We start from the raw sequence: 14,585 nt of genomic DNA on the forward strand, positions 1-14,585 counted from the left end.
ATTCTAACTTTGTGACTTACCAGCATGTCTCTTACCTTCACCAATCACTTATTTTTTAATCTGTAAATGAGGATAATAAAAACTGCTTTCTCAGGACTATTTGAGAATAACAAAGTGCATTAGAAATTTTAAATAGTAAAACAGTGTAAAGTATCTCTCTACTGATAGAGTCACACTGACTGCTTTTGTTATATGTTACTAACATTAGTAACATTGAGAAACATGTAACAATATATCTAAACTTATATATTGGAAATATTTTGCAACTCCCATAGAAAAGAAATCTATCTAAAAAGTTCACAATTCAGATTTTTAGATTAACCCCATATATACCATGATGAATTTCCCCTTACCTTGAATTCCTCATTTAAAAACTCAGCATGTCCAAAAGTATTACAGTATGATGGAATTGGTATATGTTGAGCGTGCCTTAGAATTTGTAATACTCATATATAATATCATATATTATCTATACATATATATTATACGTATTTATATTACATGCATACCCACATATAAACCGTATATGTAGCAAATACATATGCACAGAGATTTTAATGGGAATAAGGGGCACTCTAAAGGGCTTAATTTCCTTTTCCTTTACTTTCTCTGATATGAAAAGTCACGTAGTCTATCACCATGTTTTTAAAGCACCAAAATAAAAATTTCTGAAGGATAGGGTAGTTAAGAGCAGCACGAGAACCGAACGAGGTCCCTAACGCACTACCTTTGGCTTTGGATTGCCGTGGGGAAAACACATTGAGAAAGTGTCCCAGCTGGTAGGAGGGGAAGGACGTCCTGCAGAGCTGCAGGCCCCAGCACCTACTGAAAGACTCCCCACTCTTTTTTTTTTTTTTTAAGTAAGATGTTAGCTATGAGTTTTTCTTTCTTTTTTTTTTTTTTTAATTTATTTATTTATTTATTTATTTTTGGCTGTGTTGGGTCTTCGTTTCTGAGCGAGGGCTTTCTCTAGTTGCGGCGAGCGGGGGCCACTCTTCATCGCGGTGCGCGGGCCTCTCACTATCGCGGCCTCTCTTGTTGCGGAACACAGGCTCCAGACGCGCAGGCTCAGTGGTTGTGGCTCACGGGCCTAGTTGCTCCGCGGCATGTGGGATCTTCCCAGACCAGGGCTCGAACGCGTGTCCCCTGCATTAGCAGGCAGATTCTCAACCACTGCGCCACCAGGGAAGCCCTTTTTTAAAAATTTTTATTTATTTATTTTTGGCTGTGTTGGGTCTTCGTTTCTGTGCGAGGGCTTTCTCTAGTTGCGGCAAGCGAGGGCCACCCTTCATCGCGGTGCGCGAACCTCTCACTATCGCGGCCTCTCCTGTTGCGGAGCACAGGCTACAGTCGCGCAGGCTCAGTAATTGTGGCTCACGGGCCCAGTTGCTCCCGCCGCATGTGGGATCTTCCCAGACTAGGGCTCGAACCCATGTGCCCTGCATTGGCAGGCAGCTTCTCAACCACTGCACCACCAGGGAAGCCCAGACTCCCCACTCTTAGTGAGGCTCCTCCGCTCAGCAGAACCAAGAGGCACAGGGCGCCCCCTAGTCCCGAAGTCTTCATGTGGGGATGCCTGTGTTCCTAGACTGCACGGGTGGGGGTGTTAGTTCTCCAAGAGTATTTACCTGGAAATATTAATCATGCAAAATTTTTACAATTTTCTTTTAGATCCTATGGAATTACAAATATCAAGATCTAAAAATATACCTAATCAAAGAAACCCAACATCCGTTCCTTCTCGGCTGAGCTTCAGATCATCATTTGCTTCCCTGTTCTCATTCAGAAAATCCAGAAAGGAGACTTTAAAGCTTCAACCACTGGGAGAGAAAGGGTGAGTTAAACTCAGCTCCTGTGACAGCTCATTAGTTATCTGATACCAGAGCCCACCAGCCTGTTTTGTGTTCAGAATGTTTAATGTTTGTTCTTAGAATTTAATTTCAGATAGTAACAAAGGAAACAGGGCCGAGCCCTCAAAGGGACAAAGTCCTTATGAAACTTTGAAACTGGGCTCATCTGAAATCCAACTTCTAACCAACTGCACAGGTCTCAAGAGGTGGACATGGTGAATGATGGATTAAATGTTGAGAAATAATTATTGACAGTTTCTCCACGCTCCAAGAGCCTGGTCTTTGCCCTGGTCAGGAAGATACATTTAAATTGAAACTAATCCTTACTTGGGGAGTATGTGTGTCAGGAGAATTGCAGTATAAAGAGTAAATGAGCATAAATGAGATGAGCAAAGAGTAGAGAAAAACTGAATTATGAAATGGAGAAAAAATATATTACCATCATTAAAAACATTGAGGACAGCCATTCTTCTGTAGTTGCTTGGAATTTAAACTTAAGGTGAAGGAGGGGAAGCTCTGAGAGCAGTGGAGGTATTGTTCCAGATGGTTCCAGTTGAGAACTGTGTAAATCAGTTCATCTTGACTCATTACGTTGTTGGATTGTTTCGTGAAAAACAAGCAAGGCTTTGCTTACATGCAATTTGCTGACTGCTAAATATTTTCAGCATGTCTTCCTGGTTGAAAAGCTTCCCACCCTCTTAAGGTGTTGGCTTGGCACGTGATGTGTTCCGTGAGTGCCATTAAGAGTGCATTGCAGCTCTAAATAAAAGGTGTTGGAGGTCACTCTTGCTGAAAAACAACAGGCAGCAAGCAGCTTGGTGAAGCATGCAATGAGGCTTCTGACTCGTAGAGGAGCTCTTGGGGGAATGGAAGGTTTTTGCTTCCAGCTTTCACCTGAGGCTGTTTTTGTCTTTGATGAAATAGTGAAGAGCTGAACAAAATGTAGATTTATGTGATTGTTTCTACCAGAGTCACTTACGAGGAAATACTCTTCAAATAGGTGAGTTGCTTTTCTTTGTAAAAAATGTTTTAAACACTAGTAATTCTCTCATTTGAGAATTAAAAATTGAGGAGTATTTCCTTTATAGGAAATATTATTTTTAAGGAGAAAAGAAATATTCCTAATGTGTAGTGTGGCTGAGACTTATGATGTACTCTGTGTTTTAGGTAATTTTCTTCAAGGCAGAGTTTTATTGTAGCTGGACAATCTAACATTAGTAAACTAGGAAAAGTTGAGGAAACTGTTAACTCTATTGACAAGTTATTTCCAAGCTCATATTGTAAGTTGCTGCCAAAGTGGATCAAAGAAGATGAAAGATCTATAATCTTCATTCTGGGTCTCATGTATTTTAGTTATAGACCAAATTGAAAAAAATGGAACTCTTGAAAAATTCTGTTTAGCGATTGTTCTTCTTAAATATCACAATGAGTTGTAGCTGTCTTTTAGCCGGACAAACACAGGATACAAAAACGAAACAAATTTTATCCTTTAAGCATGTGTGTGTGTTACAGTTTTCAGAATTTGCCGTCTTTAAATACATTTAATGTTCAAACCGTAAGCGGGAATAATTGTGCTGGTGCAGAATGTAATGAAGGCACTGTTTTGTACTCCTAATAGGTTTCAGAAGATAAAACATGAAAACATGCCCTTTTTATTTTTAAATATGAACGTGACCTAAATATCTGGATCTAAATCCTGAATGTGAATGTGTGTGCTGGCGGAGGGTGTTTTTAAGGGAGCGTAGCACTATGGTAGGACTATAAATTGTGTGTCATACGTTCCGAGGGGCCCTTTATTCTTAAGTAGAGCTTTTTTCCTTCGGCAGTTCTGATTTTCTTCAAAATACAGAATCAAGCTTCAGCATGCAGACTCTGGTGCAGGAGCTCCTCCTTGCCTATAAGCGCAGTGGGAGGAAGTGACAAAGAGCCCCAGAGGGGAGCACTCTCATCCTGTGCGAGGCAGGTTTCTACTTGCTGAAGCCATCAGGACTCGACTTTGTCACACTCTGTCCTCTGGACAACAAGTCAGCAAAGCAGTTTAAGAGGTTCTTCTGCAAAACACAGAAAGAAAGCCGACCCCTAGGAAGCCGTGGGAACATAGTGACTTCATTAATTAATAAAAAGGCAAAAAGTTTTGCTATTTCTGATTCAAATATGACTGCTGAAGTTTCTCCTCCCAAATTTATGTACTTCCCAAATTATCCCATTATTATTTTAATCCTATTTGTAAATGATTGAACCGTACTCTCACTGACTCTACCACAACCCCAGGAACAAAGAAAATTTTCCATTCATGTTTTAATTCACTTATTGCTAGCCAAAAATTCAAGAAAACATACATATACAATTGTACCTTGGTATCTGCGGGGGATTGGTTCTGGGAACCTCCTGCGGATACCAAAACCCACAGGTGCTCAAGTATCTTATGCAAAATGTACAGTTAGCCCTCCATAGCCACAGATTCAGCCAACCAGGGTTACATCCGCGGTTAGTTGAATCCGCAGAACCTGTGGACACTGAGGGCTGACTGGATTGTGTATCTTTCTCCTAATATTTCCCTGTAAGTTATGTTTCCTTGTGTCTTGTTTTGGGGTGTTTATTGCCTGAGATATGGTGCTCAGTCCCCGCCACAGAATTTCAGTAACTCCATCGCCTCCACGTAGTTCAGCAAGTACCGAATAGTGTATATCATGAGCTTATAAATGCAGCCTTCCTGGCTGCCCAGCAGTATCTACAGTTACTTTTTCTTATTCCAGACCCCCGGTTATTCCACTGATGCACCCCTCACCGTGAATAGGTGACGTGCCACCCTCTGCTAAATGAAGTCGTCCCTGCAAAGGGGCCCCTTCATGTCTACACACATGAAGTCCACAATGAAGTCGTCCCTGCAAAGGGGCCCCTTCATGTCTACACACATGAAGTCCACAATGAAGTCGTCCCTGCAAAGGGGCCCCTTCATGTCTACACACATTCTTAATTCTTCTATTATGGCATTCTTAAAGCTATGAAGCCATGTGCCACCAGTTCATGATGGTGATTTTAGAGATGTTGATTGTTTTCCCCTCTACACTTTCCTTTGTTGTAGCCCCAAGGACTAGGGCAAAGTGGAAGTACAAGAGAACTAGTTCATGAGACTCATGAGTGATGTTAAAAAAAAAAACAAAAAAAACAATGGGCCATGTAAATGTGCCCTTTATATTGCAAGGTATTACAAAAATAAAGAGCTATTCACACACACACAAAAAAGACTCATGAGTAACATGTACAGTTAAATTTAAGTTGGCTTCTTTCCTTTGAGGACCATCACAGTGTATAGCATACAGTAAGTACTCACCACACAGCTGTGATTATAGAGTGACAACTGCTCTCCTGGAGTGAGGGTATACCTGCCCACTACCCTGTTCCTTTCGGATGATTTTTTTACCTGAGGATGCAGAGTTTTGGTGGGTGCCCAAATTTGCCTGATCTATCATAGGGTGTACACAGCCTAGGCAGTCCAGTTTACATAAGCAAAAGATCAAATGCTATTTTGGAAAGTTTAAAAGGCAGATTATTGTTTTCCCTGGATTCTGTTTTCTGTCTGTCTGTCTCTCTCTCTCTCTCCCTCTTCCTTTTTCTCTCTTTCCAAATGTCCTACTGTGCTGCCTTCCTTTTTCCTGCTAAGTGACTAGGCTTCAGTTGGAGGACACAGGAATGTAAGACACCTAGATCAAAGGAGAGATCAGAGTAAGCAAAATCCTTCTTTGGAAATTCTCCTTCAGTGATCCCAGGTGTGGTGTCCACAGATAAACAGTAGGATTGTGGTGACAGGAGGGAGAAGCAAGACAAAGGGAGTGGTTCCCAGATGATCTGGTTGATCATTATTAGAATTTCATCAGCATTTTAAAATAATGACAGATAACCAGGCCCCAGCCTTGAGATTCTGATTCAGGCCTGAAGTGGGGCACTTTATTTATTTTTAATTCCCTAGGATATTCGGATGCTCATCCAGGTTTGGGAGCCATGCGGCAGAGCTTCCTACCCCCATTATGGCAAGGGCCATCAGAATTCCTGGCATGGTACTAATAGCTGAGGTGATAGCTTCTCTTTCATTTATTTATCAAAGTCCTACTCTGGATCAGATACTGTGTTTAGTGCTGGAGATAAAATCGTGAAAATAAGGCAAAGTCCCCACCTGGAGGACTTTAGAATCTAGTAGGGAACACCAGATGACTGCGTATGGTTGGGCAGAACTCTAGGAAGTGCCGATCACAGCACGATCATCATGGATTTATTCGTATATTCATTATGGCAGTTTTCTGGCAAATGACAGTAAGGATCTTGAAGAAGCGATGCTCTTTAGAAAACACACAAGGATGACCTCTGAGTGACAGCCTGGGTGACAGCTGAGTACACTGATGATTATGGTATTATATGGTGAGTGCTGTGGTGGGTGCATGGTATTCCTGCCATGAGAACATTATAGGAGAAGCAGTTAATTCAGACTGTAGGATACAGAAGCATTTCTGGAAAAAGAGAGCCAATTTCTGAAGGACACATAGGACTGAGCTAGGCAATTAAGAGTTAGGAGGTTGTGCTGGGCAGAAAGAATGATACAGCAAAGATGCAGAGACTGGAAAAAAGCAAGAACTCATCTAGGTCATTGAGTTTCAGTGACCAAGTATAAGGCGAGACTGATAAGAGGTGGGGTGGGAGTAGCTGGCAAAGGCCAGAACATAGGAACCTTATACATACAATGCTAAGGAGCTTGGACTTGATCCTGTAGACAGCAGGGAGCCCTTAATCACTTTTTCTAATAATACCATTCCTTTCCTTATTATATGTATTATATATGTATATGTATTCCTTTATTTTATATATATATATATATATATATATATATATATATATATATATATATATATATATAACAGATAAAATCACCCCCTACCCACTGACCTGGGCAAACACTAATTATTTTGGTGTATTTCATGCGTGTGTGCATGTGCATATTATATATATATTTTTTCATTAAACAGAGAAGTGACATAATGAGATTTTCATTTTAGAAAAATCACTTTGGCACAGTGGTTCTCAAGCAGGGGCAATTTTGCACCCCGAAAGCCATTTGACAATGTCTAAAGACATTTCTGCTTTTCATAACTGAAGGGTGGGTGCTATTGGCATCTAGTGGGTAGGGGTCAGAGATGTTGCTAAACATCATATAACACATGTGACAAACCACTACACTGAAGAAATGCCAGTAGTACCAAGGCTGAGAAACTGCCCTACCTATAGCTGGTGAAGTGGGAATATATGTGAGAGATCTTTAAGGTATGGCTCAGTAGGACTTGTAAGCAAATGCAGATGAGATAGCTTTCTATCTCTTGAAATCACCAAGTCCAGAGGACTTTGACCAGCATAGCTTTTGTGATTGCACTGTTGTTTTTATTCACTCTACAAGTGAAAGCCTTTCATATCAGAAACATAAATTAACTTGAAGGCGGGCCTGGAAGTGACCATGGAGACTCTGGGCCTCCAAGCCTCCTGAGTCCTATACCCTGCCTGCAACCTAAATCCACACGGCCTTGCGCACTGTCAGGGAACATGCATCCTCCCACTCACAGCACACCCTCCCACTCGGTGACACTCTGTCCCAATTGTGCCACCTGCTACCCTCAGAAACTGATTCTTGCCCCTGCTCCCTTCACTCCAACTCAGACCAGGGGCCTGACAAGCTAATAAGAGTGTTGAGCTGAGCAGGGACACCATGAAGCCGGCAGCTCCACAGGGCTCCGGAAAGAATCTTCACAATCTGGACCTCCTCTTGGCTCCAGGCAAATTGAATTACTTGCCAGTTCCTGGCCTCCCTTACTCTCTCACATCTCAGGCTTGTGCTCCTGCTGTTCTTTTCCTCTCATACCTGTTCAACCACCACCTTCTCTCCCTGTTGCCTTCCCGGTTCATCTCGGCAAGTGCTCACCGGCCCCTCTGCATTTTCAGCATATTTTACCTAAGCCTCTGTATTGTCCTTTTCACATTGTGGCTTGCACTTTGCCTCTTTATGTATCTAATCTTTCCTATCACAAAGCGTCTCAGAGAACAGGGTCTCTATCTCAGGCATATTTATTTCCTCCAAAGCACTCAGAATAGTGCCTAGCGTGTAGAAGGCTTGCAGCCTCAATAAAGCTGTGTGAAAAGGAAGCATATGAATAAAAACAGTATTTTAACTTCTAAATATTATTAGTATCGAGCTGGTATTTCAGAATAATATGAAAAGAATCCATATTAATTTTAATTTCTGTTTAAATTTTGAGCTAAACTATAAAATACATGTTGGTATCTTTTAAATATAAAATTGTTTGGCCTCCCAGGTCTTATGCTCAACTTTCAAGAACCATGAAGCAACTAGGAGTTTGAATGAAGGAAAACTGCATCTTGCCACTTTCAATTGATCTGACCTAGAGTCTCAGTTTGTTTGACTCTTGATTCCATCTTGCTGTTCTCTTAGTGAAGGAGAGGACTTGATTTCATACAAGAGCTCTGAGTCATTACGGTCTATTAAGTCTTAAGCTGCAATTCAGGCAGCACACCCTGGTGTAGGATTATAGATTTTAAAAAATCCAAATTTATCTCAATTTTGGACCTATGTCTTTAAAATTTTTCACCTTCTACTGAATTTTAGAGAAGCAACATAAATAGTAAAAGCATAATTGTTCTCCTTCAAGATGATTTCATAATAAATAAGGCATATTTATAAAAATAAGCATCCCGAAGTCATCTTTATAAGGTTTGCTTTTTTAAAAAATTCCCTTAAGAATTGTTGAGTCTGGTTCTGACTTACTGTCTCTTTAAAATAAAAATGTACAGAAGCAGAAAATCTGTTTCCCATTTACAAGAAAAATGTGTACCATACTGATCAAGAATGAGAGCTCTAGCTTCAGTCAGCCTGTGGCCGGCTCTGAGCTCAGCCACTATGTACCTTGTACAGTGTCTTCTAACTTCTCTGATCTGTAAAATGAGAGTTGTCATAGTATCCACTTGACAAGAGTGATGTATTTAAATGAGATAACATGCCTATAGAGCATGAGAATACTGCCTGACACACAGTGAACACTCAACAAATATAACTGTTTTTGTAATTAAGTCTTCATGCTATGTTCAAGTAGAAATCCACTATTATGTAATTTTTCTTGGCTACCTGAGTGACAAAGATGTAAAAAATTGATCCTAAGCAAGAATAGGAAAATGTTTCTGAAAGATTCTTCAACAGTGCGCTAAGAAATGTCTCCCTACTAAGCATCAGAAATATATCTTCTCAAGATATCAAGATACAATAGCAAACATGCTATTGATTTTCCAAAAGTTAGGCACTTCTTCAAAGAAGTTATTTCAAATTCTTTTCACAGATGTGACGACCACATACCTCCTGTGTCTGTGAGGGGAACTGCTTTGGTAAGTAACCAAAGAACTAAAGGTTATGCTGAAGAACTCAGAATTAATGTAATTCCTGATTGGCTACCTACTTAAATAGAATTCTCAGTGGCGCAGTTTGAAATTTCCTTGAGAAGCTTAGATTTCTCCTACAGAGTTCAAAGTTTCCCAGCTGTGATCGGTCTCCAGTTGGCTGTGGTACTAAAATACTCAAACAGCAGGCTCTGCCAGGAGGAGTGAGGCCATTGTGTGCCCACAGAGACCATCGTTAGCATCTCTGATATTGTACCACGTGTCAGTCCTGTACAGCCCTAAAATGTTGGACAGAGGAAGAATTTATTTGGGAATAGCAGAGGAATTGCAATTTGGGGCATGCAAACTGTAGCAAGCTACAGGCAAGTCTGCTGAGGGTTTGGGGTAGGCTGTATTTGGGCAGGGAATGTAAAGAGGGGAGAGTTCAGTTTGAGTCTGTCAAAATCAATGGAGACCAGCTTTGAAAATTTCCAAATAAACTTCAAACCAGTGTGGGTCTGCACTAGACCTATTCTGGGCAAGATCACCATTTGTATTCAAAGAGGAAGCCACTGATAGGTGAGATGCATTTGGACAGGACAGGTTCACATGAGGGGACTGACCCAACAGGGCCTCCACTTAAAGGGCTTAAAATTTAAATTTATCTCTGTGTTCACATGCTTATAAGATTGAGAAACTTTAAGTTTTCTGTTTCTTACTTTTTTGCTCTCATGACTTTTGATCTACACACACTTGTGTCTTCCTGTGTAACTCATATGGTTTGGAGATGAAAGAAAGATGGAGTTTTGGAAGGTACCTAAGAGTGCAGGAGGAAGGTAGAGACATTTCTCAATTGCTGGACCTTAGTACTAATATCTATCTTTCTCTCTCTTCTTTTTTCAAAAAGCATAGGATAGAATTCTGGTGAGGAGTGCATATAAACAGAGGTCTTTACTTCACAAACAAAAGTGGGCCTCCTTTCTTCTTCAGAGTAATGCTACTTCTTTCTAGATAACATTGAGCCCTATCTCTCTCCTTTATATGTTTGAGCCCCAACCATGACGCCAGCAGCAGCAGCTGCTACATTCTGATGGAGAACTTGCTATCATCCAGGTACTTGACATGGGTCACTTCATTTAATCCCCAGAGGTAATCTATGAAGTAGGTACAGAAGCGCAACTAAGAGTTTGCATGCCACAACCAAAAGATCCCATGTACCACAACTAAGACTCAGAGCAGCCAAATAAATAAATAAATATTTTTTTTAAAAAGAGAGAGAGAGAAGGAAGCTGCTATTTATACATTTACATTAGGGACTTCCCTGGTGGTGCAGTGGTTAGGAATCTGCCTGCCAATGCAGGGGACATGGGTTTGATCTCTGGTCCGAGAAGATCCCACATGCTGCAGAGCAACTAAGCCCGTGCGCCACAACTATTGAGCCTGTGCTCTAGAGCCCACATGCCACAACTACTGAAGCCCGCACGCCTAGAGCCCCGTGCTCTGCAACAAAGAGAAGCCACTGCAATGAGAAGCCCATGCACCACAATGAAGAGTAACCCCCGCTCGCCGCAACTAGAGAAAGCCCGCGCACAGCAATGAAGACTCAATGCAGCCATAAATAAATAAATAAATAAATAAATATACATTTACATCAGCTTAAAAGAAGCAAAGGGTTTCAGAAAACAGAATTTTTAGAGCTAGAAAGTGTGAAAGAATTTCAGTCTAAAATGGAACCAGAGGATACACTGCATAAAATGGAAAATCTCACACATGTTCCCTGAGGAAGACAAAACTTAAGGACCGAGAGACTGATTTCCCATAAATGCCTGATTTACAGAAAACTGATAATAATATTGGAATTTTCTTAAATGACAGGGAATTGCTCAGGGGTTGCCTCCTATCAACCTTGCAAAGTTTTGCTTATGGTTTCCAGAAGCATGAACAAAAATGACCCGGGTCAGGTTGGCCTCACAAAATAAGCTGAATTGAGCTTTGTTTGTATGACTGGACTGGTTTTGTCTGCTCAGGAAATTTTCAAAGCTGGTCTCCATTTGTTTGTTTGTTTTTAACATCTTTATTGGAGTATAATTGCTTTACAATGGTGTGTTAGTTTCTGCTTTATAACAAAGTGAATCAGCTATACATATATACATATATCCCCATATCCCCTCCCTCTTGCGTCTCCCTCCCACCCTCCCTATCCCACCCCTCTAGGTGGTCACAAAGCATGAGCTGATCTCCCTGTGCTCTGTGGCTGCTTCCCACTAGCTATCTATTTTCCATTTGGTAGTGTATATAAGTCTGTTTTAACAGACTCGAATTGAACTCTCCCCTCTTTACATTCCCTGCCCAAACACAGCCTATCCCAAACCGTCAGCAGACTTGCCTGCAGCTCGCTACAGTTTGTGTGTCCCAAATTGCAAGTCCTCTGCTATTGCTAAATAAACTCATCTCTCTATCTTGCCTCAGTTTACCCTTTTATTTAGGTTGACAAGAGAAACTTAGAGATTTTCTAGCTCAGAGCTTCTCTCCACTTGAGCACTTCTGATATGTTGGGCTGAATAATTCTTTGTTGTGGGGCCTCTCCTGTGTACTGTGGGATGTTTAGTGGCATCTTCTAGGATGCCAATAGTTCTCCTCCACGAAATTGTGACAATCAAAACTATCTCCAGAAATTGCCAAATGTTCCATGAGAGGCAAATTGACCCCAGTTGAGAACCATCTCCTTAAAGGCGAGGAATCCAAAATCAAAGTAGCCGCCATCTCTGAGAACAGACAAACTGTATGGCCTTGGCCACTTGGTCACTCCTTATTTCTGAACAAATTCTGGCTGGGTCTGCTCTTAGATGATATGCCAGCTCTGTACCCCTAGAAATATACCTCCAATGTGGCATAACCATACTAGGCTGGTGTGAGCTCCCTGAGGCTGGGACTATGCCTTCTCACCTGTGTATCCCCACTTCCTGGCACAACGTGAGTACTCAGAAACTGAAAGAAGAAATGAATGTGTGGTTTTAAGCCATGAGGTGCAATGCTGGATTTGACCTTTGCAGGAAAACAGATGCAGAATAAATTCAAGAACGCCTTGAAAAATTAACTTGTTGACTTTATCAAGGCATTTGATAACATCCGTGAGCTTAGGCTTCAGTTCCAACAGCTGTTCTACAGGTTTGGCTGCCCTAGAAGTTCTCAGATAGTCTGAGGTTACTCTGTGACAGAGATTTGTTTGTCTCATCATGTCAGAATTGCAGATGTTATCAGTAGAGTGAATTGGGGTTGGAAAAATGGCCTTATTTTGCTCAGCGTATTCTGTGTACCATGTTTAAGAATGTAACTGAGACCCTAAAGCCAGCATTTTGAGACTCTGGCCTCTAATCCTGTAGGACACTTTTCTAACTCATTACGCTATGAGCACCTGCAGGAGTCCTCCAGGAAATTCTCTGTAACCACAGAAGACTAGTAATGGCTAACTATGAGGAATTACTAAGTGCTAGACACCATTCTAAAGTGTTTTACAACTATTAATTCATTTAATCCTCGCAGCAACACTATGAGATGAGGAGTATTGTTGTTGCGTTGTTGTCTTTTTTTTTCATTATTCCAAGAAAGAAACTAAGGTACAGAACAGAAACGTTAAGCAACTTGCCCAAAGTTGTACAGCTTTTAAGAGAGAGAACCAGGATTTGGACTTCAGTATTCATGTGCTTAACCATTATGCTTTCCTACCTCAGACATGCTATATTGAGTCAATATTGTAAATATTCAGTGTCTCAATTTCTGTAATAATCTTCACTAAAAATCTTATATATGTAATTTTCTACCTTGGTATATTGAAAATCAATCCATACTGTGTGCGTGGAGGGTATGGAATGTTTAAAGCAAGGTTCCTGTCTTCAGAGAGTTTACCACCTAATTGAAGAAATGTACATCAGTAAAATAAAAATACAAAGCAATGTAGTGGAGAAAATAGGATTAGAGATCAGACCATATGAGTATCAGTAGCCAGTGTCACCTTTTATTATTCCTGTGACTTGAGTAAGGTACTTAACTGAGACTCAGTTTTTTCATCTGCAAAGTGGGAATGAAAATCCCTACCTATTTCACAAGTTTGTTCCAAGGATCAAATGAGAGAAGATATTTTTAAAGTATATTGAAAACTGAATAAATGAGTAATTTTGTTCAAATATAAGATAATATAAATTGATGATATAAATTATCATTGGATTATTTTTCTTATTACTAAATCTCCTCTGTATGTATTCAATTATGGCTTGCCCATAGAACTGAAAATGACAAGTCAATGAAATTTGGGCAGTGCTTCTGTAAGACATAACTGACCTAGATCCTGAGAAAGACAACAGGTATAAAAATACTAGATTATGACGAATGCAAGGATTAAGAGAACCTAGGCTTTAGAATTGGACAGACCTGTGTTGGAGAAGTTAAAAAGCTGGCACTTTAGGAAGATTAGAGATTTGGCTTTAAGCATTCAAGATGAGATTAAATGTGATAGTGAACATCAAATGAAAAGAGAAAAATTGGGGAAGAGAAGGATTCAAGCGGCAAGGACTGGGTAGAAAGTGAACTGAAAATAAAGCAATTGGAATGGGAAGTGGCCTTGTGCAGGGGTGCAGGCAGGATGAGTTAAAGTGGAGTCATGAGTGGCAGAGCCAGTTTGACAGAGGAAATGCAAATGGAGTTTTGGCAAAAGGAAGTGGAGGTGTGGGAGTGGATAATTCCCCAAGGTTATAAAGACAAATTAAAACTTAAAAGTAGAGCAGCGATGGATTTAATGAAATCAAGATAAAATTTGCTAGTAAAGAACTCTACATCATTCTCCTAAATCCTATAAAACTAGCAAAGGTTTAAAAAAAATTATAAGGTCATGCTTTTCAGCGCCTTTTTTTTCAGAATGATTAATCAGTTCCTTATGTGTATCTGGGAGGTTCTACCATTCTACATGATTTCCGTGGATAGAAATACTTTTTTTCCCTAAATCCATCAAGTTTACAAATCTTAAGATCTACCGCAAGTTTCAGCTAACCGCGTCTTGAGAGAAAATAGGTACAGTGTTAAGAAATCTAAAATTACAGCCACTGGGGCCAGAGAGACAACATTCCCTACTCAAGAGAGGTCAATTTCTTTCTTATTTTCCAGGAACCTCCTTAAGATTTTTGTAGTGCTATGTAAATTTGTAGGAATCTTTTGCAGGGAAAGGCTCATACTAAAAGGAATTAATGTAGGTATGGAGAAGTTTGTGATCACTTGCAAACTGCAAAAACAACAAAACATTACAACTAGAGAAATAAA

The 14,585-nt window shown here is 40.4% G+C and overlaps 1 protein-coding gene across 10 annotated transcripts in view; it reads left to right on the forward strand.

Moving 5' to 3' along the window:
* The window catches only part of EXPH5 (exophilin 5), a 74,098-nt gene that overhangs the window by 47,677 nt on the left and 11,836 nt on the right, over positions 1–14,585 (forward strand). For 5 of the 10 annotated variants that reach the window (XM_057553602.1, XM_057553603.1, XM_007172985.2 and 2 more), the window contains 2 exons: positions 1,672–1,834; positions 9,239–9,284. In XM_057553602.1, coding sequence (XP_057409585.1) covers positions 1,672–1,834; positions 9,239–9,284 — 209 coding nt within the window. Of the gene's footprint in view, positions 1–1,671; positions 1,835–2,619; positions 2,851–9,238; positions 9,285–14,585 lie in introns of those variants that run through there. The other 5 variants (XM_057553606.1, XM_057553607.1, XM_057553608.1 and 2 more) reach the window with 4 other exon arrangements.

Source organism: Balaenoptera acutorostrata, chromosome 9, assembly GCF_949987535.1.
Source record: "Balaenoptera acutorostrata chromosome 9, mBalAcu1.1, whole genome shotgun sequence".
Classification (NCBI taxonomy): Eukaryota; Metazoa; Chordata; class Mammalia; order Artiodactyla; family Balaenopteridae; genus Balaenoptera; species Balaenoptera acutorostrata.